The following is a 26,815-nucleotide window of genomic DNA, read 5'->3' on the forward strand; positions in this document are numbered from 1 at the left end:
AATGAAGGAGGAAGTGTGGGCCTTTTGGTATAATTGGAGATGGGGAATTGTGCAGCTGGGCCAACCTGATAAGAAGGATCAGGTATCCCAAAACACTTTCATTTAGCTGGTAATTTGGGGCATTTCTATCACTACTCTGGATTTCAACATGATTTTTCTAATCTAGGTAGCTCTGCATCATAACACAACTGTATTTTTCTTTTTGTTTTGTTTTACTACTTTCTTCCAGCAGCTCTGGACTGAATTAAGCTCTTGTGTGAGATGTGGCTGGGCTTCTCTAAGGCTGATCTGTCTGCTGTTCACTAAGGTGGCTGGACCAGCACAACCAGCCCAGGACAATTTTGACCACAGGTTTTAAGAGTACATTATTCAAAATTGCTGTGTAAGACTTGGCTAAGGAGCACAGGGGTCAAACAAGGCTGAAGTCAAAACATCAGATGTGCTGTGCTGATTCATTTGCACAAACAGCCATCAGTGACAGCAAACCCTGCTCAGGGTTGGATATTAAAGCTGGATATTAGAAAGAGGGTGGGAGAGAAAGGATCAGAGTGCCTCATGAACCTGAGGGTCAGTGCTGAGATCACCTGCTGCATTTCCAGGCAGCTTTCAGTGAAGTAGCAGTTGCTATCCCATTTTCCATCTGCAGAGTGCATCTGGTTCAAGCCAGAGCTGACTCCATTTATAACGTTTTTAAAACCACTGCACTGTTCCAGTGTGCAGCATTAAAGATCTTCCAAGCACTCAGGGAGCATCACTGCTGGAGGTGCTGCTCTAACCCACTTCAGCAGGACAGGGCTGCATGTGGCTACAGCTGTGTGGCACCTGGGCTGGGAGAGAGGGGCTCTGGAGCAGACAATTATTTCCAACATTACTCGTGGTGTGGCTGATTTATGGTGGGCTGGAATCAGCAGCATGAAATGAGGGTTGTTACAGAACTGTTCTTTATGATCAGGTGGTGGCATGTGAGCTTCTGCTGACTGATGACATTCACAGGACTAGGACATCTGAGAAACAGAAAAGTCTGCTTTCAACCCCCTGTCAAGCAGTTTTTATGAGGAGATTTGAAAACATGCAATTTGTGTCTTCCTGGTAGTTCCTGTGCCCTGGGAAAACTGCAGCTGGTCTTTGTAGCTTAAATCAATTAGGAGAAGGATGTAGGATGTCTTTTTTGTTTTAGGCATGTATTTTTCATGGTTGCATTTCAGATAAAACACTGTTGTGTCAGGGATTCTAATCACCTTTCAGCCATATATGTAAAATAGATGTCTCTGAAAGAGGTAATGAATGTGATATCCCTGAGGCTTGGAGGCTGCTGGGATGTGAAGTGCAGCTGTAATGAAGGGAGACGTGGGCATTATTCTCAGACCTCCCACCACCCCAGCATTGGCTGCCAGTGTGCAAGATGAGGCAGAGAATGGGCAAAGTCAAAATAAATTCAATGTACAACATTTTACAATAAGGTCACCTCTGGTGGAAGGCTGGTATTTAATGGCCACCAGATTCATTATAAATCTGGTTTTGTCAGTGTCTGCTCTGCTTAAATTGTGAGTCTTGGGAGAGGTGAAAAGACTGATTTAAAACAGACCTGTGGGCTGAGCAGGTGGGGAGGAAAAGGGAGCAAATGTGTCATGTGGAATCATGACATTTCAGGTGATCTACACATCACTGCCTGTCTTTTGGACCTCAGCCCCTGCTCTAAATAGCTATTTAAGAGCTTGGATTTGACAGGCAGAGCAGGAGCCAAGACCTGCTGCAGGCTGGGCAGCATCTCCCCTTCCCAGGTGAGCTGGCTCCAAAGCAAAGACAATATAAATGTGGCTGTTCCCTCACTCCCTGCAGCTGCGGCGGACCCGGGCTGACACTGATTCTTTTGCTAGGGAATGCATCAGATGGTAGGTGGAAGCTGCTCTTGTTCTCAGCCAAAAGATCACAAGAAAAAGCATTAATTTAAATTTTCAGTCATCAGTTTCATTCCTTGCTCATGCTGAAGAACATAGCAGTTTTGGCAAGGATAGGTTAATTAAGAAGAGAAGCAAAGCGTTTGCCACCCTGATTTCTATTTGTAGAAATGTGCATTGCTTAGAAAATGTGTACCATGTTATGTTTACCTAAAATAGAACAACTGAAATATGCACTTTTTATTAGCACTTCTTGACTGTTGAATAAAATGTGACACAAAGATAAGGCAACACAGGCACGTTACAGGCATGATACATTCTGAACATGCTGCTCTCAGCTAAAGAATCCAACACTTAAATATGTCAATATTACATTATTAGTCTGCTTCTGTGTTTGCTGCTCTGAGAGAGATGAAGTGAGCATGACTTAAATAATTTCCAAAAAAAAAAGAAAAGAAAATCTATGTAATTATTGAAGCAGTACAAAAGAGGATAATCATAATGGTTTCCAATCTGACAGTCCCCATTTCTTAGCTCTCTGACTCTTGTAAAATTTCATGTAACAGGCTGCTATTTTGAGAAACATTAGCTCTTGTCTCTCTTTTACAGTCTGCTAAAGAGGCTGTATTTCTCCTAACCTTGCAGATGACAAAATGCACTCCTTCACCATAGTCCACACAGTGCTAGATCATTTCAGGCTTTTCGAGTCAATGACACGCAGCTCTATAACTGTATGATTAGGCCCATAGATTACCAGATTACAGCTATAAATCTTCACCAGAGCTACCACTCACTTGGCAGAATAGTCAAGTTTCATCATTTGTTCTCATGTAGAAAACATGCTGTGAAATGCACCCTCAAAGGTCACCAGGATGGCATTTCCTTTTGTGGCCCTTAATAAACTTGCAGCTAATGCAGTAATTACCAAGCCCAATTACCTCTGTGATGGCTTCAGAGAATTTCTTTTCCAAAGTCTGGATAGTCAGATTCCACTCCCCTCAGTTAATAAGGTACATTCAGCTATTCCTACAATTGTTAGACATTTCTGAAACAGGCTTTTTGTAGAGTGAGGGAGTTGTGCCAACAGAACCTGAGTGGGGTATTTTAGTGGCACTAAAAATATTTGTGCAAAAAAGGTGCATGGACACCCTTATTTCACTGCTAGCCTCATTTAAAATAACGTTTCTATTCTAACTCAGCTAAATCCAAATAAACTGAAATGGAAAACATTGCCCAGCTTTTGATATTCACATATTTCCCCATAATTCTGCATGTATGTACATACATAAAAATACAACCCACTATATCTGATGCAGCTCCTTAGCTTGTGAGCTGGAGTCACAGACTCAGCATTTCCTCAAACACAGACTTTGGAGACATTGTACAAATGAACCCATTCCCTTTGTTAGCTACAAAGGGGTTTGACAAGCTACACAGCTCTTGTTATAACTACATTTATATTACAGCTGCTAAGTGCTAACTTGTGAGTTGCACCATTTAGAAAAGCCAGAAAAGGAACTGCTATAATCTACTCCTTTGGCACCAGTCCAGCACTGATAGAAGCTCCTCAAATCACAACATGTTTGACTGAAATGATGCCATGGAATAATTCTTTACAAAGAAGAGCTAAAGTGTGATATGTTAGAAGTGGCTGGGCCATTATTAGGAGTTCCAGCTCTTTATTCAGTTCCAAAGGAAGGCAGCTACATCTTTATACCAAGTATATGGGCATTATTATCCCTTTTTCCTGCTCTTCCTTTTGGTTTCCTTGGAGGGAATAATTGCTAGGGCTGCTTCCTGGAGTTTGAACTCCAGGTACCTGACATGCACCTGCCACGAGTTCAGGAGAGCAGAATGGCATTTAACAGTGTCCCTGTTTGCCTCACCCCCCAGAGTTCAGCTGTTATAACAGGATTTTAGTCTGGTTTCTTTTCTCTTTGAGAGGTCACTTTCCTGTTTGTTTTATTTATATGTAATAGGCATTTAAAATGATGCCTGCTGTTTTTAGATATATTTCAGCTCTCCCCAAATTACTCTGGGTAATTCCTCCTTTCCTGAAGTAGTCAAAAGGAAATCACTGATTTTCAGATAAGCCCAGAATTCCATCTTGTTTCTATTTGTACGCTGACGTGCAGCTATTACTGACAAAAAACCTTGGAGCTTACTTAGCAGTGTCTTTAAGGTATAGACATGGAAAAGAAATATAGGTACCTCCTTTTTGTACAAGGGAATTTATCCAAAAGACCCCAAATGAAGAAACCCTTTAGGCATGCTACAAAAAGATTTGATTGTGAAGAGTGCTGGGAAGGATTGAGTGCAGGCCAGGCAGGGCAGCAGGACAAGAGGTGATTTTTTGAAGATGTCTGGCTGTGCTTGGCTGCCAGGTTTTCCCTGTTACCTGTGTTTCTGTCTGTGGCTTTGGATCAGCACCTGCTTTCTCATTTAAGATCATGTAAGTAATGAAAAGCTGGAGAGCAGCTAATAAAATTATTAGGTGAATAAAATGTATGAACCTGAGGGGAAATGTGTTATTCCAAGTCAACTGATTGTGTATAAGAAGAACTGCCAGGTTTAATAAGGGAGGTAATGGATTATATGTAAGAGGAAACTTCTTGATGAGATGAGTGAAAATTGCTTTGGTAGATTAAGCTCTGTCAATAAAAATCTTACAAGAAGACACAAGACTGTGACAATCTGTAATAGGGTTGGAATAATACCCATGCTTGCCTATGATTCAACCCTAATTCCAATGATTATCTGATATGTCCCACAAGCTTGCAATTAATCCATCATTGTCATAAGCATCAGGAATATAATACACTCCTAAAGTAAGCAAATTAAATTTCTAAGACAAATTAATCTTCTTACAGCAGGTAATTTCGGGAAGAGAACTCATGCACACAGCATATTTCACCACTACACATCACCTAAACTTATTAACAAACACAACAAAGTAAACCAGATTTTTTTTGTTCTCTATGTTTGTGAGCCACCTTTGGATTTCCATCCATTTCATCATTAGTATGGAAGATAAACACAAGCCCAGTTAAAACATTCCTGCTTCACAATACAGAAAACTGTTCAACTATTGTGTTTCAGATGTTGGAAACTCCATCAGTCTTGCCAAAAGAAGGGGAATGGAAACAGCCTTTTTTTGTCATGGTATCTGAGAGTGTTGTACATTGGTGCCCTCTGCACACACTCCAGAGAACTGCATTGCTTTGCTTTGGTTTAAAATCAACTTGAAAATGGTGTGAGAGATTTAAATAATTAAACACTTGTACAGGGGCTTAATGAAATGAATAAACCATTGCAATGACAAAGAGTTATATATTATTAATATCAAAATAGCAGAAAATGCTATTTTTCCAAACTAGAAGTGTCATTGAATCAGTATTTTCACCAACAATTTCCAATTTTTTCCTACAAAAAGCCCTGTTTTCCCTCAGGAGAAGCGTCCTCCTTTCAAATAATACCTTATTCCTATTAAAGTTATTTAGAAAGCAAGCAATTCAGAAACCTACTTTTAAAAAATAAAGTCAGGCCTTGGCCATTTACCATCTGCCTGTAGGACACCAGGGAAGGAAGCAAAGGGGATGATACTGTAACTGTTTGGGATTAGAAAGCAGAAATAAAATAGGACTTACTGTTGAACCAATGTGCTTGGCCTTGTCTCTGGGCTGCCATCAGCAGTGGCTGTGAGTTACTGCAGAGGGCTCAGGTGGGGAGAACCCAGCAATAACAAACACCTGTGTGGCACATAATAAACAAAACTAAACACAAAAAGCACTTTTTAACCAATGTAACCATTTAACCATTCATAGCTGATGGGAGATTAATCAAATTATCAAACCACGTTAGAAAATAACTCAACTATGCATTTTACCAGCAAGTCCTCTCACACCCCAGAGGTTTCATGCTGCCGAACAGACCCCAGTATGTTGTGTGGCCTCATCACCTCGTGTGACAGCAGGATTACAGCCCGCAGAACGGTGAGATGCACTCGCTGCCGTGTTCTGACACCTTTGAAAGTGATGTTTGTTGTTGGAAAGCCGTGCAGAGGCGTGAGTGTTACACGAGGAGCCTAAATGGAGCCCCACTGTTCCTTTGTGCGCTGTCCCAGCTCGCTGTGCTGCTGACAGACAGCACCATTAAGCAGTCATTAGCACCACGCCTGAAAGCTCGGCTTCTGCGGGTAATAACGGGGCTATTCAATATTTGGAGCCTTTGTAAGAAAGAGGGCACCTAAATGAGAATAATGAGGTCATTCTATGACATGCCTGAGGATATGAAACCATGGGTAACTTTTTAGCCCGTTTGATATGTGAACATACACATTCAGCTGTGACAGATTATTTCTAGCCTTGGAAAAAAATAAAGCTGCTTCCATTAAATCGCACCACGCAACATCAGCACCAAGTGGTAATCAAAACACTGTAAAACACAGCCTTCAAAACAATTCTGTGTAACCCAATCAAAAAGAAAAACATATATGGAACAGATATGTGAAACAGAGCAAGGGGTTGAGACAGTGTCAGAAAAACAGTGAAATTTAACAGTTAGGAAAGGATTTTATCACTGAAAGGATTGTTTCCAATTCTGACTTTTTTTTTTATTTCGTCGAATGAGATGCTATTTTGGCTTTGAAAAGATGAACAAACTGAAATTTTAATTTTAGACCCGTTTCTTGCTTAGAGCAGTGGCTGTTTCTTGTGAAACTGGCTCACTTTCCCAACATTTCACAGAAGGTTTGGCACCACGGGGCTATTTCAAGATTCCTGGTGCAGTGGAGCAGCCTTGGTTGCAGGGGGGCTGTGCTGGGCACCCCCTGTGCACCACAGGCTTTTGGGCAGCCCCTGTTCCACAGCCCAGCTGTGTCAGAGTGAACCCACAACTGCACAGGTCTGGGAATTAATAGGGTTTAGTTCGTGGTTTAGCACTCTTGTGAACAGCAGGAGGAAGATTCTCCCTTTTTTGAGTAATTTCCCATGCTTCTGTCACCAGAGGAGAGGCTCTGGAATTCTCCTGAGTGTGCAAGAGACGCATGTGGCTCTCGGGCTGTGCTGGCCCTTCAGCTCTTTTGGGAAAGCTCAGTGACCTTTACTGAACAAGATGACAGAATCATGGAATAGTTTGGGTTGGAAGTGACCTGCAGAGGTTCTGGAGCAAACAGGGATGTCTTCAACTAGACAAGATTGCTCAGAGCCCTGTCCAACGTGACCCTGGGTGCTCCCAGGGATGGGGCATCCACCACCTCTCTGGGCAGCCTGTGCTGGTGTTTTACCACACTCATCATGAAAGATTTCTTCTTTCTATCTACTCTGAGTCCATCCTGTTTTAATTTAAAACCATCACCCCTTGTCCTTGTCTGGTTTGGCCTCATTTTTACTGCATTTTCATTTTCTATTGTTTTTAGGGGTGTCACACATGAGCAGTTAGAGAGATCTGCATAAAATAACTTCTTTGTATTCAGGTCCAGCATGGCTGGTTACTGTCAGGCCCCAGAGCAGGGACACAGCTGCTGAAATCTCAGCTCCAGGAGCTCCCCCTGCCCTGGGCACCCCCAGCTGGGGCAGCTGCTGGAGGATCAGGAGTTGTGAGCCTGGCTCAGGACGCTGCCTGTGCTGGGAAGCACTGTTCCCTTACTGGCTCTTGCAGCAGCACCTTTCACCCACCTTGTGGGGAGGTGGAAAGAGGAAAAGGCCTCAGCAACCACTGCAAAATTCTTCCTGAGGTTTAAAGGAAGGAGGGTGGCTGCTGGAGCAGGTGAAACGCTTGGTACTCAGAGAGTTCCACCTCTTGGCAGGCAGCTTCTCTTTGCATCCATACGTGAGATACCCAGAGGGAAACAAGACTTTGCTGCTGCTCCACTTTCTCTCCTTTTAATTTCCATTTTCTTCACCTTACTGTTTTCTACAAGGGATTAACTCAGCAGTTCCATTGGGACTAGAAGGAAAGGTTTAATTCAAATTATTCAGGGACTCGACAGGCTGTGTGTTAAACTTTTGGACTTCATCTAGCCCTCAGCTAATTAAAGTGTTTTTTAATTAAAAAAGATTAATGAGTGATTGCCCTTTTTTAGTGGATACTTTTAAGATTAAGCCTCTCCAATATTATAATTGGAGTAATATGCACATGCCCTACCTGAAAGGCAATCACAAACACAGGGAATAGCACACAGTGTTTGTTTTATACTCCTAATGTTTCATTAGATGTTTGCTGGTTATGAATTATCTATCAGCTCAAACATAACTGTTAATTCTGGTTGCTTCTTGAATCACTTCCCTGAATTTGAAGAAAACACTGTCCTGGAAAAAGAGGAAGAGAGGAAAAGGGACTGCTCCATGGTATCTTTTTAGTACATAAAATAAAGCCTTTTAAAATAGAGATTTTAAATACAGTGGTCATGATTAGCAGAAGGGATAGAAAAGAAAAGGTGGTTTCTCAGTGCTCCCTCAAACAAAAGGAGGTGTAATCCCTCTCACCAGCCTGGCTCAGCCCCTCTCCACTTGCAAGGTGGGCAGAATCAGGTTCCAAGAGTTGTTCCAGGGGGATTTTCATACATCTTTATCTTACTCATGAGTTATACCTTGGGCAGTCTTATTTTCAAAGTTGGAAAGTGGTTCTGCTGTTGATTCAATTACCTACATAAGTTGATATCTGAATATGATATGGATTCCTTAAAGACTAAAATCTGTGAAGTTCTATTAAAAGCCCATGGATAATGCAGGGTTATTGCAGGAGGCAAGCCTGGCTTTCCAATGTCAAGAGACATAAAATAAATAAATAAAAAGAAGATAGATGGTGTTGTTTTTTCATCAGTTGTTCAAATGCAGGATGTTTTAAACAATTTGAGTCGGTACTAATGAGTCTCACATTATCAGAACCTCATCAGCAGAATCTAAAAAATTGTATTTGAACTCTTTCATTGAAAGTTTCTATTTGGCAGAACAAAGTAATTGTTTGTCTCAAGCGCAAAAATGCTGTTGAGAAGAAAGTGAAGCTGGTTTGGAATCTGCCAACTTAGGAATTCTTCTCCTCTGGATTCCATTATATCTGAACCACCTTACTTTTTACATGGCTACATAATTTGGATCACAGCGTTTCTGAAGTTATTTAATGGCAAGAGTTCTCATGAAAAAAATCCCAACTTGCTGCCTTGTCACACCACTGCTGTTCACAAGAGGTAATTATGAAAAGGAGGATAATCTGCCAATCACAAGGGGGTTTTATAAGCTATGCCTTTTCCCATTGATTTTTATATATATATATATATGTCTTTCTAAAATAGGGATTAATTTTTTCCAAAGGAATGAATGCTTGATAATAACTGGTGTGATTTTTTTTTTCTCCTCTCTAGTGTTCATAATGGCTTCTGGGCTTTTGGTTTACCCTTTTGGTTTCAACTCTGCTACTGTGAAGAGATTCTGTGAGAACTCAGACATCTACTATGCAGGAGACTGCCAGATTGGATGGGGGTACATGCTGGCAATTGTTGGGGTCATGTTGTCTGTCTTTTTACCATTCTTTGCAAAATATGCACCAAAAGAGCACATATCTCCAACTCCAATACCTACTATTTTATAGTATTTTATTACTGTTTAAGAACAGAACATTCCTGTCTACACTAATGGGCAGAAATTATTGAAGCACTTCCAGTTGGCTGTGTTGCTAAAGAGAGGAGAGGAGATGGGGAAGAGAAGGTCAGATTGACAAAGACCAAAAGTGCATTGAAAGTCTTCCGTAAGCACGAGCAGCGAACACTCTGGAATTGAAATAGGATTAATCAGCAGCCTTTACACTGCTCTAAACAGATCATGGCATACTGCCTTAGACAAAAAAATAATCAGTTTATCCTCAAAACATCTGTCTACCTCCCAGTTTCTTTTGTGTCTCAAAATTGTGAGTTTTAAAAGCTTCAATTCACTTTTGATATATTGTGAAATGTCAGAAATTTTTATGAACCCAGTAACTTTAAAATCAATAATGATATTTTGTTACAATTATTTTGATTAGTGAAAAAGCACCTACTAGTAGTCACAGCCTAAAATTAAAATTGATAGCTAAAAAAACTGTAGACAAAAAAAGTTTCTTTTTAATCTATATATTAGCAGCACCTGCATATTATAAATTCTGGGCACAGTTTTTACTTCTGCTCTAATTGCCAAGATATAGAGACATCTTCATGAAGTCTTGGGTAAAACTGAAATTTCTTTTTTTCTGAGAACTCCAACTACTTCCAAAGGCTTCATGATGATTTAATACTTTAATGGCAGGAAAAAAAATTCCTAAGAGTTTGTTCTCAGTATTTCTTAAATTATAATTCTAAGTGGACTTTAATAAAATGTATTGAACTATGACAGCTATAGATTTTGGGTTTTGTTGTTTAAGGCTAAAAATAAAAAATCTGTTTACAAAAATGTCTGTGCCCAGTGGCCCTTATCTGTAGTGATAATACAAGCCAGAATGAACTAATTCCAGTATTTCCATTGCAATTGAGAGTCCAGATTGTAAAACAAAAAAGTGAAGTGAAATGCTATTGAACATGACCAGCAAAAATCTGATGCTGTGTCAGAGGTAAAAATGGCCATATTTCATTAGTCTGTATGGAACTTTTGTGAGGTCTGATTTCCACAATAGCACTGAATTCATTATTATCAAGCATTGAAATAAGTGCACTTGATTGCCTTAAGCAAAAGAAACATTGGGTTCTAATCTCACACCACTGTTGTGTTTTTTCATTTAAAATAAAATTTTAACTCTAATTTTATTCTCATCTTTTATTTTCTATTATTTATTAAAAAGAAAAATCACATAGATTATATTTAATTCAGAGGTGTACTTCTTAGTTTTGTATTTTGGCACAAACCAGGTGATCAAATTTATTATTCTTCACTTAGCTGAGTCCAACTGATTCCTGAATTTTTATTTTTTTTAATGGAAGGTGTACATGAAGGGACAGACAGAGACATGTTGAGGATGTATAAGAAAATGCAAACAGAACAATCACTGTGTTATTTTAATAACATCAAAGGCTTCTGTAGTCTTGCTAACATTCCTCACCCTTCTAAACTTCAATGGAACATTGCATTGTTTTCCAAAATAATTGTCCTGTTCTTACATTTCCATGCACTCTAAAAGCAATTTCTGCACATAAACTTAGCAAGTTCTTTGAAAATGCAGATTCCAATGCAGAATTAAGTACACTGAGAAAGAGAGCATGAGTGCTCTGCACTTCTGCTCACAGGGACTGAGAAATTAAATCTTCCACATATTTAACAAAACAGGCTGAAGGAATGCCCTAAAGTAAGAAGAATAAATTTCAGTCACTTCTGTATATTAATGTGCTTTTCAGTGATGTCTTACACTTTTTTTAATGAATGGCTGAGGTCGATAATTTTCATGTGAGAGTCAGAAAAGTGAGGAATAACAAACAACATGCAAAAAGAAAAGAATCACCACATAGTAGAAAGACAGAGATGCAGGCTTTTCTTTCCTAACCAACCTGTGCCTTTACACTAGAACCATTATACAAGACAGGATCAATATGGTCAAGAAAAAAAATCACCCAACAACTGAAAAATGTTGAGTAGTGTGTATAAACTGTATTGAGTAGGGTTTTTTCTGTTTTGTGTAATGTTTACGACTGTTCACTTAATGTTTCACTAGAAAAAGTGATTTGTTAGTGTCAAATAGAAACTTCTTTTGCAAAGATCTAAACACTTCCTGAAAAGAAAAATTAATTTAGATTTTTATTAACAGCCATAACGTACCTAGTAGACAAAGGGCCTATTCCTGTCATTACTTATTAACCTAAGTTTCACATGTCCAAAACTGGAAGCATCAATCACTTAACTGGAAGCAGTTTTAAATTACTGTTACAGCAGAGTCTCACAATTCACAACACTGCTGTACCAAATCCTTTACTTCTTTAAGCTCACCTTCTCTTGGGCAAATCATCAACCTCTGCATTCTGCAAAATTCTGCACCTTTTATGAGTCAAGCTAATGCTTCCATTAGGAGCTTCCTTTAACATTTTATAACATTTTTATAATACTTCAATAAATCAAACACGTGTACATGACCTCTACAACTGGATTGGCAAAACCTTCCTTGAAGCATCCATGCTCTAAGCCCACCTCACACTGAAGTGTGGTGATATTTCCAGTGATCCTTGCAGCAGTTGGTAAAGCACATCCTTTAGTTCTGACCTGTTGCTGACAATGCCTGTGCTCACACTGACAGATCACTTTTTTAAATAAAGACTGTCTGCGCGTTAAACTGTGTAAAAGCGTTTTCCTGTTACAATTTGCTGGACCAGGTTCAAGTTTTATTCTAAATATATAATTTTTTAAGTGTAACTAAAAGCTGTATTTTCCATTAATGTGTTTCTGCGTTGACTAGCTGGCTCCTTTTTAGAATATTAACTGTTTTCTGTATTTGACTTGTTGGATACAATATTTCAATTATTTTAAATGTGAAATTTCCAATTGCCAACACTGTATAATAAAATAATAAAAAAAATCCCCATACTGTTTGCTATTTTCTTGACAACTCTTTTGTTTTTTAATTCCCAAGAGATCTGCTACAAAGCTTCTGAAGTAGGGAAAAAGGAAATAGGAACAGCAGGAATAACCTATGAAAAGTAATGTTTGAAGGCAAAGGCACATAAACATGGACATGGTCCATCTGTCATGGAAGTTATTTCTATGGCAAAGGCAAGGAAGTTCTGTGTTCAAATAAGTCTTTCTTTTCTACTTCCTCTGTGTCCTTGGGAATCTTCCTACAGTCTCAGGGTCTGCTGTTATTTTATACAGGTATAATACTAATTATTTATTTTTTTAAAAACACATGAATCAGGTAACACATAAATGGGAACCCAATGAACACAACACAGCATTTGTTGGATAACACAGCACAGTGATATTTTCAAATGTTTAACCAGATTTTCACTGGTAGTTTTGGTAAGTGTTGTAGCATGTCCTCCCTTTATGGGTAACAATTAGTTAAAACTGGGGTTTGGACAACCATTTTGACTTTTACATTTCATTCATAGTTTTTACATATGCTGTCATCTCAACATCTGCAATTTTAACAAAGTCTTGGAAAGTGTTCTGTTCTTGAGCAGTTGCTGGTCTTACAGAGACGCACTTGAAAATGTTCTTTTTTGCATCATAGGTTCCCATGCACCTGTGCACTCGACCTCTAATGAGTCGTGGAAGCTCACGGTCCTTCATCAAAGCATAATAAACACATAAAACAATTATATCACCTCACATAAAAGCTTTCCACATGGCTGCTTTCTGAGGGCTACATCAAGCACAAGACCTCTACATCAGCTTTGTTCCTGTTACCAGCTACTTAAAAGCTAAACTCAAAGTCTCACCTGTTTTTCTGAAACAGAAGTCTGAGGATGCCTAAGTAGTGACTATTGCTCTAAATTGGGAACAATATGGTAAAAACATTCAACCTGCCGTTTGCACTGTGAATTTATGTTTTCTTTCTGCATTCATAAAAAGGATTGGAGCTAGTGGTGACTGTGTTATGTGTGGACACAGAATACTCACAATTTCATAAAACACACAAGGCAGGGTCTCCTTTCCATCTCTCAGAAGAAAGTTCTTTGCCCCATATGCTCCAGGTGTGACTGCAGAATCCAGTGTGCCTGTCCCATTAAGCAAAAATTAATCATTTCAAGACTAATTATATTAAAAAATAATGTGAAACTGTATCACTCCACAGAAGATTCCTACTAAACAGGAAATTAACACTTTCTAAAAACAAGGAAAGAAACAGGACAGAAAAAATTGATGTTGAAGGATGACTGAAGTGTAAATTTTGTACGTTTCAGTCACCTTGAACAGCTGAATGGAAGGGAAATTAGATGGTGTTCATGCCAATATTTTGTGGGTTTAAGTTATTTCAGCCATTGAAAAATTCTCACTCGTTGTTGCCCTAGCATTATTATCAGATTATATTATTATAATCTACAATGCTTACCTAAAACTTCAAATAGCAGCGCAGTTTTATAGGCATATTGGCTCCAGTGCCTCAGACTTTGAATGACTGCAGACAGGATTCGCAAGGAATTCTTTTTCATTTTTGTTTTCACTTGAGATGATGAAATTTCCTTTCAGAGGAAGACAAAAGCTTAAGTTAGACACACACACTTGCAATTACAAAGGGCATATAGGCATTTATTTATTATGTTAATTAGTCAATAATTACATTAAAATTAGAGTATTTGTTCAGAATAGACAAACAATTCCCTGCCACTTTACTGAGGATTTTAGATTATTACAGCATGAAAATCTCAATTCTAAATTTCCAGAAGCTCCAGGTTTTACTGATGCAGCCTGGGCTCAAGAAAACTGGTGGAAGATGAGGTTTTCATTCTTTACTGCTTTCTTCATTATGTCTTTCCTATTAACCCTGCCCATAAGTTTTACCTGACTTTTATCTTCTGGGACACAGCCAAATTGGTTTTCATTCATTTTATTTTGTTGAGTATTGTAGTTAAATTTATATGCTGGATTATGATCCTGCAGACTTCTTGCCACAGTGTTGGGTTTCACTGGCCATTGTCCTTTGGATGTGTCTGTTTTGGTGAGCTGGGATGGGTTACGACTGTCAGGGTGTTTTTGCTGCTGGACAGTTTTCAAACTGCTTGAAAAGTTCTCAAACTTCTGAGAAGTTCCATTATCAGATCTTGAATTTGCTGTTTTACCTAAAGGAGTATATTCATTTCTGTTCCTGCAACACAACAGTTCAGTATCACAGTACCTCTTCTGAATACTGAGCTATGTGATTAAAATATATAAAAGCAATCTATAAATTATTGATTTAGCTTTAAATATCTCCAAACTCACTTGAGTTTACATCAAATTTATCCATATACAGGACAGTGATTACACCTGTACATAAATCCATCTGACTTCAACAGGCCTTAAAACCCTGCTCAGTTCTTGTCCTGCCCTGTGTAAGGTATCTTTCCTGACCCAAAATTCACATATTTTCATTACTCTAAAATAAAATAAACAAGGTTTCCTCTGAGAGTGAGATTAAAAGGGTTTCTTTGACTGCTACAGGCATATGGGAAAATGTGAGATGCATTTTCACATAAGAACAAAAAGGAAGGGTAATAGACATTAAAGGCTTCACTAACCTGCAGGCAGACACGTTTTTTCCAGCATTTGCTAAATTAAACTTTGTTGCATTTGGTGGTTTCATAAGGGAAGGAGCCATCGGATGTTCTGCTTGGCTTTCAAAGACAAGTTTAAAGTATCAGTGACACAGCAGCAGCTTTATTGTAAGACACACATGGATTGTTCATGAAACAATTAACATCCAAATAAAAATCAAAAAAGCAACAAATAACTTGCTTTTTACATACCCACTGTTTGCTGCTTTCTGCAGTTCATCCACTTCTGGGTTTGCAGCTCCCCAGCCTAATTTTCAAAAGGCAAAGGATTGAAAATTAATAAAAATGGAAAAGACTGAAAGATAAGTGTTTGTAGGCTTCCAACTCTGCTTAATGTCCCACAAACAGGCTCATAGAGGAAGGAGGAAGAAAAAAGAAATAAGGGGAATGTGATCCTTTGATATTTGTAATTATAAAACAACTTCTAACAAGTAGGTTGCTTCTCTAGACAATAGTTCAGTTACAAACATTAGACTTATTAGCAAAAGAAATTTTATTATAAGAAAACTTTAAAATTTTATTACAAGTAAAACATAACAAACACACTAAAAGCAGAGTTCTGCACCATTCCTTCCAATCCCAATTTGAAGAACAGAAGTTCCTTTCTGAACTACAAGAAAGACATCTTACAAATGTTTCTTCTTGTAACACAGGACTTGAATGTTGATTGAAATCAACTGAAAACAAAAGGTCAGTTTCAAGAGACTCTACTTCAATGCCAGTACTACTTCATTCTCCATCACACAAAGAGTCAAACTCCCTCTAGGCAAGAAGTATAAAAAGCTCAGTTGTGCAGAGAAGAAAGATATTTCCTGGAGGACAATTTTTACATAATGAACTTTTCAGAAATAGATATAAAGGATGCCTATAGTTCTTGATAAAGACAATGTCTGATTTCATAGAATACAATCAGTAAGTTCAGATTTATTTGGACTTAGAGGCAGTAAAAAAAAAAAAAAAAAAAAAGTCTTATTTACCAAATGATGAGGGAGAGAAGTCATAACTACGAGTCCCAGAACCAGTACCTGGTTCATTTTTAAGTGGATTTGAAGTGAGGGGTTGTCTAGTTCTTTTTTTCTGATTGAACAGTGGTACAGGCAGACAACCTGAAATTAAAAATGAAGTAACGCCATATTAATAGCAGAAGGATACACAACTCACACTTAAAACACGTAAATAAAATTACTTATTTTACATTACACATAGGAATTGCATTTAATAAACACATAAAAGTCTATTCCCTCACACAATTTATGTTCCCAGCCCTCTGTCCTGCACATAATCCCATTAATGAAACCTTTCCCTCAGTGACCAGTTCCCTGAATCCATTCTAAAATCTCTCCCTGTGCTGCAATAAACAGGTAACCCATGCAAGTCCACTCAGGAAATGGGGATTTAGGGCTAAATACTGAATATCCTGTATGACTACTACATATATAAATGTATTTTATGTGTCTATAAGAGCATAATGAGGGGTGAACAGGCGGGCACATAAGAAGGGCTGGTACCTGCTGTGCTGCGAGCCGAGGTGTCAGCTAAACTCCTTTTCATTTCTTTGCTGAATCTGAACAGGCAGCAATGGACTGATTCTCCAAATCTGCTATATTGGAAGTCAGATAAACAAAGCAAAATAATTAACGCTGCAAACACATCCAAATTTCACATGATTTTATGGCAGTTTCTCTTAACACTCCAGCACTAGCGACTGGCATAATTTCAAACACAAGCCCTAAAACACAGAATCAGCTGTACTGAATTTAGAAGATCCACAGGTGCACGCCTAGGATGCAAACTGCTCTTTGCAGATTCCAGGCCCTGAGGGAATGGGGCTGAGGGTCAGGGCCGTGCTGAGAGTCAGCGCTTACCGGGTTGAGGGAGAGAACTCAGGGACGGAGCTGAGGGTCAGTCCTGAGGATTAAGCTCTGAGGGACGGCCCTGACGGTTGAGCCCTGAGGGACGGAGCTGAGGGTCAGCCGTCTGATGAAGCCCTGAGGGACGGGGCTGAGGGTCAGCCCTGACGGTTCAGCCCTGAGGGACGGGGCTGAGGGCCAGCCCTGACGGTTGAGCCCTGAGGGACGGAGCTGAGGGTCAGCCGTCAGATGAAGCCCTGAGGGACGGGGCTGAGGGTCAGCCCTGACGGTTCAGCCCTGACGGTTCAGCCCTGAGGGACGGGGCTGAGGGTCAGCCCTGACGGTTCAGCCCTGACGGTTCAGTCCTGAGGACGGGGCTGAGGGCCAGCCCTGACGGTTCAGCCCTGAGGGTCAGTCCTGAAGGTCAGCCCTGACGGTTCAGCCCTGAGGGACGGAGCTGAGGGTCAGCCGTCAGATGAAGCCCTGAGGGACGGGGCTGAGGGTCAGCCCTGACGGTTCAGCCCTGAGGGACGGGGCTGAGGGTCCGCCCTGACGGTTCAGCCCTGAGGACGGGGCTGAGGGCCAGCCCTCAGGTGAAGCCCTCAGGCGAAGCCCGCCAAAAATAACGGTCACTCGTCCGCGCGCTCGCGCCTCAGGCGGTGCGGAAATGGCGGGAAGGCGAAGCCCCGTTCTGAGCCGCTGAGGGCACGGCGGGAGCGACCGCGCCCGGCCGGGAGACGCAAGAAGTCTTTAATCGCCCCCTCGGTGAGATTTCATTAATTACCCCCTCCCCCGAGGAACCGGTGTAGTGTCATCCTCAGAAAGCCCGGGGTAGGAGCTGAATCTGCAGAAGTGTGTGGACGAAAAAGTGGCTGTAAATAAAACTAAAAGCATTCTTCGCCCTGTTTGTCTCTTCAGCTTTTACACATGGCTGGATCCTGTCTAAAATCTGAGTGCTTGGCACGACTGTATCTTGCCCTGTTTTAGTAAACCTTTTTCTTCAGAAGCGCTCCCAAAGATCTGTAGGTAGCACATCAAACCGATCCGGATTCTTACTAAACTAAATATCCCACATCCTTTTTCAGAGTGTGAGTATTGGCAAAGCACAGGACTAAGGGATGGGTCCCAGTGTTTAACCCTGAAGAGTGAAAATTTTCCACGTGAATTTCCATTCATTCCCAAATTGGCAGGTCCTGGGACGCCAGGAGTTAAAGTGTTTGGATGGGAACTGCTCTAAGGGGATAAAAGAAGCTTCCATGGGTTTAGTTCCTAAACTCATGTTTGGAAATTCACTGTCTCTGTCCTAAAAACTCTCTTAGGAGACAAACTTCTTGCATGTTAATTAAGTGCACAGACATCTCTGTGTTTCATTCAGCGCTTTGGAAGGAATTACAACCATTACAGTGCCAGCAGGAATAAAAGATAAACTAAATGTTCCAGCCTTGCATGTTTGCATTTTGCTGTTTACTCTTCAAACTTCTGCTGTGTTTAAATTCAACAAAGCCAGATTCAGGGTGTGAGTTGTGTTTTTGGGTGTTGTGTCACTCCCCATTCTGGCACCACCGCTGAAGAGAGATAGGGGTCAAAGGACAGTACACACTGTCCAGTGCTGTAAAATGCAGCTTTACTGCTTTGTTTAATAAATTACTCATTCTGATTAAATATCTGACAGCTCCTAAGTACAGAGTAATACAGTTGAGTATTTAAGCAGTCTCTCTGTATTAACTCACTGTAAGCTTCAGCAAAATCTGAATGCATCAACCAGAACAAAGAGAGCAGCTTCTGTAGAAATTATATTCCTGGTAGAACTATTCTAGATAAATCCTGTGCTCAGCTTTTCCTAGACCTACAGTCTGTCAGCCTGGGATATAAAGCCTTTCAGGCACTGGCCAAATATTCTCTCAGTCACTGGAGTATTATCTTAATAAAAAAGAATTCTTCAATAAACATTCTTTATTCTCTTGCAATCTAATATTTGTTATGTTTATATCATGAGTCATATACCAATTGCAAATACTTCTGTCGTTTACAGCAATAAAGCTTATTTTTCTGTTAATAAGTCATTTTATTCAAAATGTTTTGATTCTCAGGATGGAAGTTACAGCTGCTCTTTGGCTTAAGTTTCAGAAGCCTTTCTGAAACTTTTGGAAATGGAAGAAAAGTTGCTGACTAAAGTTTTTTTTGGGGAGAGAACAGAACTATTGTCCCATCATGGTCTAGATCTGTTTCCTTTTTTAAAAAAGACTGCAAAAGTTAGAGGGCTGTCCCTGGCAAAGTTGTTTCAATGTGTTAGAGGTCTGTGTTGGCAGATCCCGAGATAGAACTGGAGCCAGAACTCTGGGTAAGTCAGTTGTGGATAAATTGCACTGTAATTTCAGCTCATGTTCCTTCTAATCACTGTTCCTAGGATTTCTAAAACAAAAAAGGTCGTACAAGCCACGACGTGCATTGAGGAACTTAGCTGTTCTTTGGCTTTTTTTAGATGAAAATACCTGATGTTTCAGCATTGTGTGCTGGACTAGAGCCAAGATATTATTCTTATTTTGCTGATTTTGCTCACTTTAAATCATTCTGCCCTTGTATAATACTTGTGTAACTTCAAACATACATGAGAATACCTGTTACACATATTTGCAGCGCAAAAATGCCTGATATTTAAGTGTAAAACCAGTGTTTTCCACTGCTTATTAGCACAGGATTTCCCTATAGATCATACATTATAAAGACTGCCCAGAGTTAACTTTTGGACTGTGGAACAGTGCCATTAACAGCCTCGGAGATGTTACTAAATACAGAAACTGAAGGGGAGGCTCCTTGGGGAGGGAGGCTGGAAAATCCCGCCTCAAAACTGAGTTGAGAACTGTTGGGAGAAATCCACTCACTCTCTTTTGTGCCTGACCTAACCAGAAGAAAGACTCTCCTACTGGAAAGAATTTCTTTTCTTTTTTTTCCCCCCTCAGAGAGAAAAGTTTTCCTCGAGCATGAGCTCTGGGTGTGCTCGGGTGAGCCGGGTCGGGCTCTTCGGGGGCACTCACGGCAATGAAGTATCGGGGGTGCTCCTGGTCAGGCACTGGCAGCAGGATGGAGCCGAGATCCAGAGAGCAGGAGTGCAGGTGAAACCATTCCTCACCAACCCCAGGGCTGTGGAGAGGTGCACCAGGTACATTGACTGTGATCTCAACCGGGTCTTTGACCCCGAGAGCCTTGGGTAAGAGCAGTTGTGCTTTCTGTTGTTCTATTTTTCTGGGGTTTAAAATTCTTTCCTGATTAAAATGTTGAACACAAGTTCCCCTACTGCTTTAACAGTGCAGTCACATAACTGAAATTACTGACCTTTAACCCAAAAAAAGAACAAATTGCATGTGTTAACAGACTCACTTCTATTGCTGGTAGAATCAGTCTCAAACCAACACGTTCTCTTAAACATAATATTAAATTGGCATTAGATGAGCTGAATTTGTGTGAATTGGAGTACCACTGTTCTGAGTCAGTCATCATTTCTCATGTCTTGTGCAATTCAGTTTGGGAGGTCTTCTGAATACAGTTAGACTTCCAAGAAATGGCAGATAAAAGCAATTAAACATGGACATCTGAGTATCTGAAAGAATGGCACAGAAATCAGAGAAGTGTGTTTAATTCCAGTTATGTACAGCAAAAGGTGAAAGCTTGAAATTAGAAAAACTTGAAACTAGAAATAATCTATTCTAAGGCAAAAGCATAGCCAAAAACCTGAATAATTTAAAATAAATTATTTTAGAAATAAATAGTCTATATTTACTGTAAAATAATAAATGATTTTACATTTTTAATAGGATTTGATGTTTCTGTGCTTTTGAGACATCTATTCCAGAGGTGTACTTTGCTATATAAACATTTTAGTATAGTTGCTAACCAGGTAATTCTGTTTCAGAAAAGTTTTAATGGCAAAGGTGAATATCACAGAAAGGAATACTTACTGTATATATTTTGCAAGTAGTTATTCTTACCCTACACTTCTTTCCATCTGGCTTTTCATCTTAGAATTTTGTTGTTGATTAGTATCAGTAAGATAAGCAGATGTTAACACACAAGTATTGAGGCTATTCTTATAATTGTTTATTTTGGAAAAACGTACCAAAAAAAAAAAAAAAAAAGGTAGTTTTGTTTGGTTTCAGCTGCTTTGAACACAGAACACTTGAAAAAACACCAGATTAAGACACCTGCAGGTTTCCTTCATATTTAGCTACTGTTTCTCAGTAAATACTATGAATTTGCCTGGTTCTGTTTCAGCACTACTGAGTGTTTGAAGTACCTGCCTCTGGTCCCTTAAGTGTAGAACATTCAAAATCATAAATTATTTTACAAAATAAGAAAAAGGAGAGTGAAATCTTGATGCTACTGAAATCAATAATGTAAATCTCATTGGCTTCAATAAAAAGTATTAATTAACAGTTTTATGTGAAGAAATATTGAATTTCAAAGGCAGAGCTAAAGAATAGAAAGGTGGATTATACGATACACAGAGTCTCCTGAAATTACAAGGATTGAAACTTTGGAGGAACAGATTTGAGGTAGCAAAATCTTCACTGAGCTTTAAGGACCCTCAAGGAATAGATTGTAGAAGTCTAGTCAGATCATGAGAAGACAAGAAACAGAACAGGTTAGGAACAAACAGGTTGGAAAAAGCCTTGAGGGTGATGTCCAAGGCGAACCATCATGGACTGATGTCTGAATGTGGTCTCCACAGGAGGGGGATCCAGTCTTGGAAGTGCTCTATGTTGTTGCTAAATTTTTTAGTTAATTATGCATAGGGGGAAATTTTGGGATGTAAGAAGAAATAGTTTCCAGCCAAATTTTGATTAAATAATTCTAACACCCTTCTGCACAAGACACAGAATAATAAAACAATTACTAGACAATCATACTTGATTTCTTCAACAAATTTAGCCAATTTGATGTTTGGTAATTAAACAGGTGATTTCAACCCCAGTCAATTTTGGATTTAAAGTGAAAGGCTAATACATATTTTGTTGACTGTAAAGCCATGGAATGAGCTCACTAATTTCTTTGTGCTGATATTAACAGCAGGCCAGTGGTGGAAGATATTCCATATGAAGTGAGGAGGGCTCAGGAAATCAATCATATATTTGGTCCCAAAGGTAGTGATGATGCCTATGACCTTATTTTTGACCTTCACAACACCACTTCTAACATGGGTGGTACCATTATTCTTGAAAACTCCAGGGATGACTTTACAATTCAAATGGTTCATTATATCAAGGTAAAACTAATTTAAATGAACTATTAAAATACATTATTAGTTGTAATGTTGTATTACTATATATTATTTTGTAGTTTCTTTAAATATACTATTTTTTCTTCTGCAAAACTGTTTAAAATATTTAATTACTCATAGGATGATTTTTTTTTAATCAGAGGCAACTATTAATTTGATTATAATATCATGTAATTCAGATTTAAACTCATCATATCTTCATGTATTAAAATGAGCATTATTAAGACTAATGGGCAAAGAGGAATACTTAGAATAACATCTATGAAAATTAATGCAGTTTAATCTGCTTTCACACTGATCTGTCAGGAACTTGGATAAATTTGGGTTACACATGCTAAATACTTAAACATTAATTTCGTTAAATGAAGAGATGTAACAAATAATGGAAATAAGTAATGACAATGTTCCCTTATCAGTGATGTGTCTTTAGAAGCTGTTTGATTCTGCTGGTCCTGAAGCTGATAAGTTTTGGTAGAGTGAGGTTTGCAGAAGTGATGCTTTAAGCATAATTTGCTTGAATTCTGGTGGCCTGGACAGTGACTGATGGAGTCGAGGTTGGGCCAATGGTGTGGGATTTAAATTTTTTTTTTCCTTAGAAACAAGGTCTTTTAAATTTTTTTTTTTCTTATTACATGTATTATTTTTAAATGCTTATTAAAAAAATACACGAAGATCTAAAAAGCTTTTGACAAAAATTATATGAAGAGTAATGGTGGGCAGGCCATGGAAGAAGCCTCAAGTGCAAAAAAGGCAATAAAGAAGATTAAAATGAGGCTTAATTCACAATCTGCAATTCCCATAAGGGAACTGCAGTCTAACCCCAAATAAAATAGTTGGAATTTGCTTTATGGTATTTCAGTTCTCCCTTTTGGAACCATGCTGAGGAGATTTTTTTTCTCTGCTGGCAGCTCCAGACTAGAACTGTGCTCAGTTCTGGTTCAGCGGAGCTGCCTGGCATCACTTAATGGGACAGACACCAACAAACAGAGCTTTGTACATTTTCTAAAGATGTCCTACTTCCTCGAGGGCCCTGAAATAAAGGCAACATATTGAAGACATTGTGTAAATCACTTCTGCATCAGTAACCTTTTGTGGCACAACATTTGAAACCCTTTTGCATGACAAAGGCGTTTTTAAACCATCTCCACAGAACGCTTTGGCTCCAGAACCTTGTTCTGCTCTGCTGATTGAACATCCCAGCCTGAAATATGCAACAACCCGCTCTGTGGCAAAACATCCTGTTGGTAAATATCAAACCTAAAGGCTCTTTCCAGCCAGCAGCAATGATTTGGAAATATGGCTGTTTTCAGGTGTGATCACTGCCTGATGCAGAGTGCTCTGAGCACCAGGAGCTGCTTGTTTGGCAATATTTACCAAAATGAATGGATATGAGTATCCATTCTTCTGTAGAGCTCTGATTTAAACAATCATTACATAACACAGAAATCCTTAAACTCAATTAACCCACTTTGCAGAAAATATTTATAATATATGACAAGGACTTGCTTGCCTTAAAAACCCACATAATTCTGGGCCTTACAATCCCTCTTAAACATTAAATACTGGCCCAGCAGACATTTATTTTTGCTCTGCATGTGATGTGTGATGGTGCCATGAAGTGACATTAATGATCTCCCTCATCTCCAAACAGGTGTCGAGGTGGGGCCCCAGCCACAAGGTGTTGCTAGAGCTGATATTTTGGAGAAAATGAGGAAGATTGTCAAACATGGCCTTGATTTTGTGCAACTTTTTAATGAAGGTAATGAGAGGTTACAGCATCCTGTGTCATGTCAGTGGACTATTTTAGGAGAATATTTTAAAAAATGACACTTTACAGTTTAACAGGTAAAAGGTAGGGGGAGAATTAAAAAATTAAAGTCAGATCTGTGCACTACCTAAAATACACTCTGACAAAATAAATGTTTTTAATTATTTCAGAGTATATTTTGTCAGTAGGTTGGGGGTTTTTGAAATAGAAAGAAAATAATACAGTTATGCATGTCAGAATTTCCATTATTGTCCGGGAATAGTAAAGATTAAATACCACTGATACCCCTCTGTGCTGTGCAACACTAGCAAACACACCTTTCATTGATTTCCCCATCTACAAAATAGGTGTTTTTGTGAAAAGTGACACTGCAGTAGCAAATTTAGACTTGAACTTCATATGCTCCAATACATGACTGGGCCATCTTTCTACAACTTGGCTTTGAGGGGACAACGTGATGATTTGAGCCATTCTGCAGAGAATAAATAATGCAATGTTCTTTTTAACAGGCAGTTTTTCATCTTGACATTAAATTACATTTATTCTTTCTAGGCAAGGAATTTCCACCATGCACAATTGAGGTTTTTAAAATAATGGAGAATGTAGATTATCCTAGGAATAAGAATGGTGAAATTATTGCAATAATTCATCCTCAACTACAGGTAAATTCTAGAGTAGTTTCCTTTTGTGACATTTTCTACTTGTTCCTGTGTTGCTTCTGCTACATGGTTGTATATTTTAGTAATAAATATTTAAAATGCCAATATTGCCAAAGGATTTTATTGAATATTTTAGACCTCCCCTAGGGTTAAGTTCTCTCACTAAGGTCATACATTCATTATTTCAGGAACTGTCTTGGGAATCACTGAATCTAAAATCACTACAAAAAAAAAGCCAATAGGATAGGATATTTTGAAATATAAACCTAATTTTTAATTCTAAAATGAGTGTCTGTTTTCAATTTTCAATCAATTGTGAGCATCTGCAGTTTCCTTCTAGTTCACTTTACCAGTGAATTCTGAAAGTGAGGGCCAGACACACAAAATTATGTATTAAGATTAAACAATTACTTTAAAAACTTTTGCCATGAATTGCAGAAATTTGCATAATTAGCATTAGCTCAAGAATTACATAAAATATACAAAAACCTGAAAGGCAATATATTCTATTTATTTTCTTTCCCTAAGGATCAAGACTGGCAGCCACTGAAGAATGGTGATCCTCAATTTTTGACTCTTGATGGAGAAGTAATTCCATATCAGGGGGACTGTACAGTCTATCCAGTATTTATCAATGAAGCTGCATATTATGAAAAGAAACAAGCTTTTATAAAAACAGAGAAAATCCAACTCACTGCAAAACACCTCAGGTTGTCAGAATCCGAGCAGAGCACTTCTTAAGAGCTTTTTTCATACAAAAAGTGGGTTTGCTGGTGAAGTCCAGGGTCATTCAGTAGTAACATGTGGGCTACATAAATGCAGAATCTAATTTTAAATTGTAATTTAATTAACCTTGCTGAGCACTTTGAGGTCTGTTGTCATAATGCTGATTATGACTCTGTTTATTGTTCTAATAGACACCTATAGTTGCAAAGAGTTTAGAAATACTTTTGTGAAGTTTTTATAAAGAAGCTCATCCACAGTACTACATTATATACAAAATTTACAGCTTTTCTACTTCATAACCCCAAACCTCAATAACCAACACTTTTAAAAATGGGTTCATCCTTTAAATTAATTCCTCAGGTAAACACACAAAATGTGAGACAAAGGAGAGGCTGGGCAGAGAGAAACAGGGGAAGGATGTGTATTATAAATGATATTATCTGCATATGTGACTGACCCCCACTGTGCTGAAGTGGAAGCCTTGGGGTTTCTTTTGTTTTTTATACTAACAAACATAAAAACAAGCTAAAAACAGGATTTCAGAGAAATATACTCTAAAAAGCTTTACATTTAATTTTAGCTTATTTCACAATTAGTTCAAGGTGTTTCTGATTTAAGGCAAGATCTAGGCAGTTATTCTGGTTTTGATGAAGAGCAATGCATAAACCATACCTGAGTATTCCAGAATGGAAATTAAGAATTCCATATGGGGAGCCTTGTTCTGTATCTGTAGAGACAAAGCCTGTCATAACATCTTAAAAAGAGGAAAAAATGTGAGTTTAATTAATTTTCTAAAGTTGTTTTTTACATATTTGACAAGTAGGTGGTAAACATTAGGAATTTTGCATAAAGACACATTAATTATTTACTGAAAGATTAATTATCCAGATAACTCCTATATTCTACCTTTGAAAAGTGATGTCATCCTCATTTACTACTAAATTTAAAGTATTTGTTCCTTGCCTTTGTGTAACTCCTGTGGCAATAAAATAAAAAAGCAAAGGACAGAATGTTGGTTGAATGACAAGTTTTATTTCCTTAATTTAAATAAACATGGTATAAAAAGCACAGAATTACCTGCTCTAGTCATTGTTCAGAGTGTCTGGAGACAGCACGTGGTTGGTGTGAGGTGGCCAAGCTCTGTGGCCACACAAGGAGGGATTTCCTCAGTGAGAGCTTTTAGGAGCAGCCCCCAGCTGGTTCCTGAGTTCACCCACAGGTTTGTGCCTGGGCAGGGGCACAGCACATTCTTGTAGGGATTTTTGTATTTCTTGTAGGGATTTTTGTGGTTTTTGTAGGGTTTTTTGTGCTTTTTTTCACAGCCCAGAGCAGCCTCAGCACGGCGCAGAGGCCTCGTTGTGTTTCCAGTGGCCTCACGGCCCAGCCTGGTTCCTGAGTGTGTGTGAAGAGGTATTTTTTTTTCTTTTCCCTTTGTACA

General features: G+C 38.8%; 3 protein-coding genes across 3 annotated transcripts in view; 2 read left to right on the top strand and 1 right to left on the bottom strand.

The window, feature by feature from the left end:
- The window catches only part of LHFPL7 (LHFPL tetraspan subfamily member 7), a gene marked incomplete at its 5' end in the record, with an annotated part of 57,973 nt that extends 45,585 nt beyond the window's left edge, over nt 1-12,388 (top strand). The window contains one exon of the mRNA XM_084218911.1: nt 9,259-12,388. Within this exon, the coding sequence (XP_084075037.1) occupies nt 9,259-9,485 (227 nt within the window). The 3' untranslated portion in view covers nt 9,486-12,388. The remainder of the gene's footprint in view (nt 1-9,258) is intronic.
- Nucleotides 12,389-12,937: 549 nt separating this feature from the next.
- SPATA22 (spermatogenesis associated 22) lies at nt 12,938-16,650 on the bottom strand (the record flags this gene model as incomplete). Its single annotated transcript, XM_084219175.1, has 8 exons — nt 12,938-13,129; nt 13,466-13,563; nt 13,899-14,028; nt 14,348-14,651; nt 15,064-15,159; nt 15,292-15,346; nt 16,077-16,205; nt 16,608-16,650. 8 exons carry the CDS (start codon nt 16,648-16,650, stop codon nt 12,938-12,940), a joined length of 1,047 nt encoding a protein of 348 aa, XP_084075301.1.
- Nucleotides 16,651-19,930: 3,280 nt separating this feature from the next.
- ASPA (aspartoacylase) lies at nt 19,931-26,345 on the top strand (the record flags this gene model as incomplete). Its single annotated transcript, XM_084219341.1, has 6 exons — nt 19,931-20,157; nt 22,014-22,209; nt 23,375-23,468; nt 23,876-23,983; nt 24,545-24,654; nt 25,180-26,345. The coding sequence occupies 6 exons, from the start codon at nt 19,931-19,933 to the stop codon at nt 25,390-25,392; spliced, it is 948 nt and encodes a 315-aa protein (XP_084075467.1). The 3' UTR covers nt 25,393-26,345.
- Between the last annotated feature and the right edge of the window lie 470 nt (nt 26,346-26,815).

This window comes from Fringilla coelebs (assembly GCF_963513975.1).
Source record: "Fringilla coelebs genome assembly, chromosome: 20".
NCBI classification, from domain to species: domain Eukaryota; kingdom Metazoa; phylum Chordata; class Aves; order Passeriformes; family Fringillidae; genus Fringilla; species Fringilla coelebs.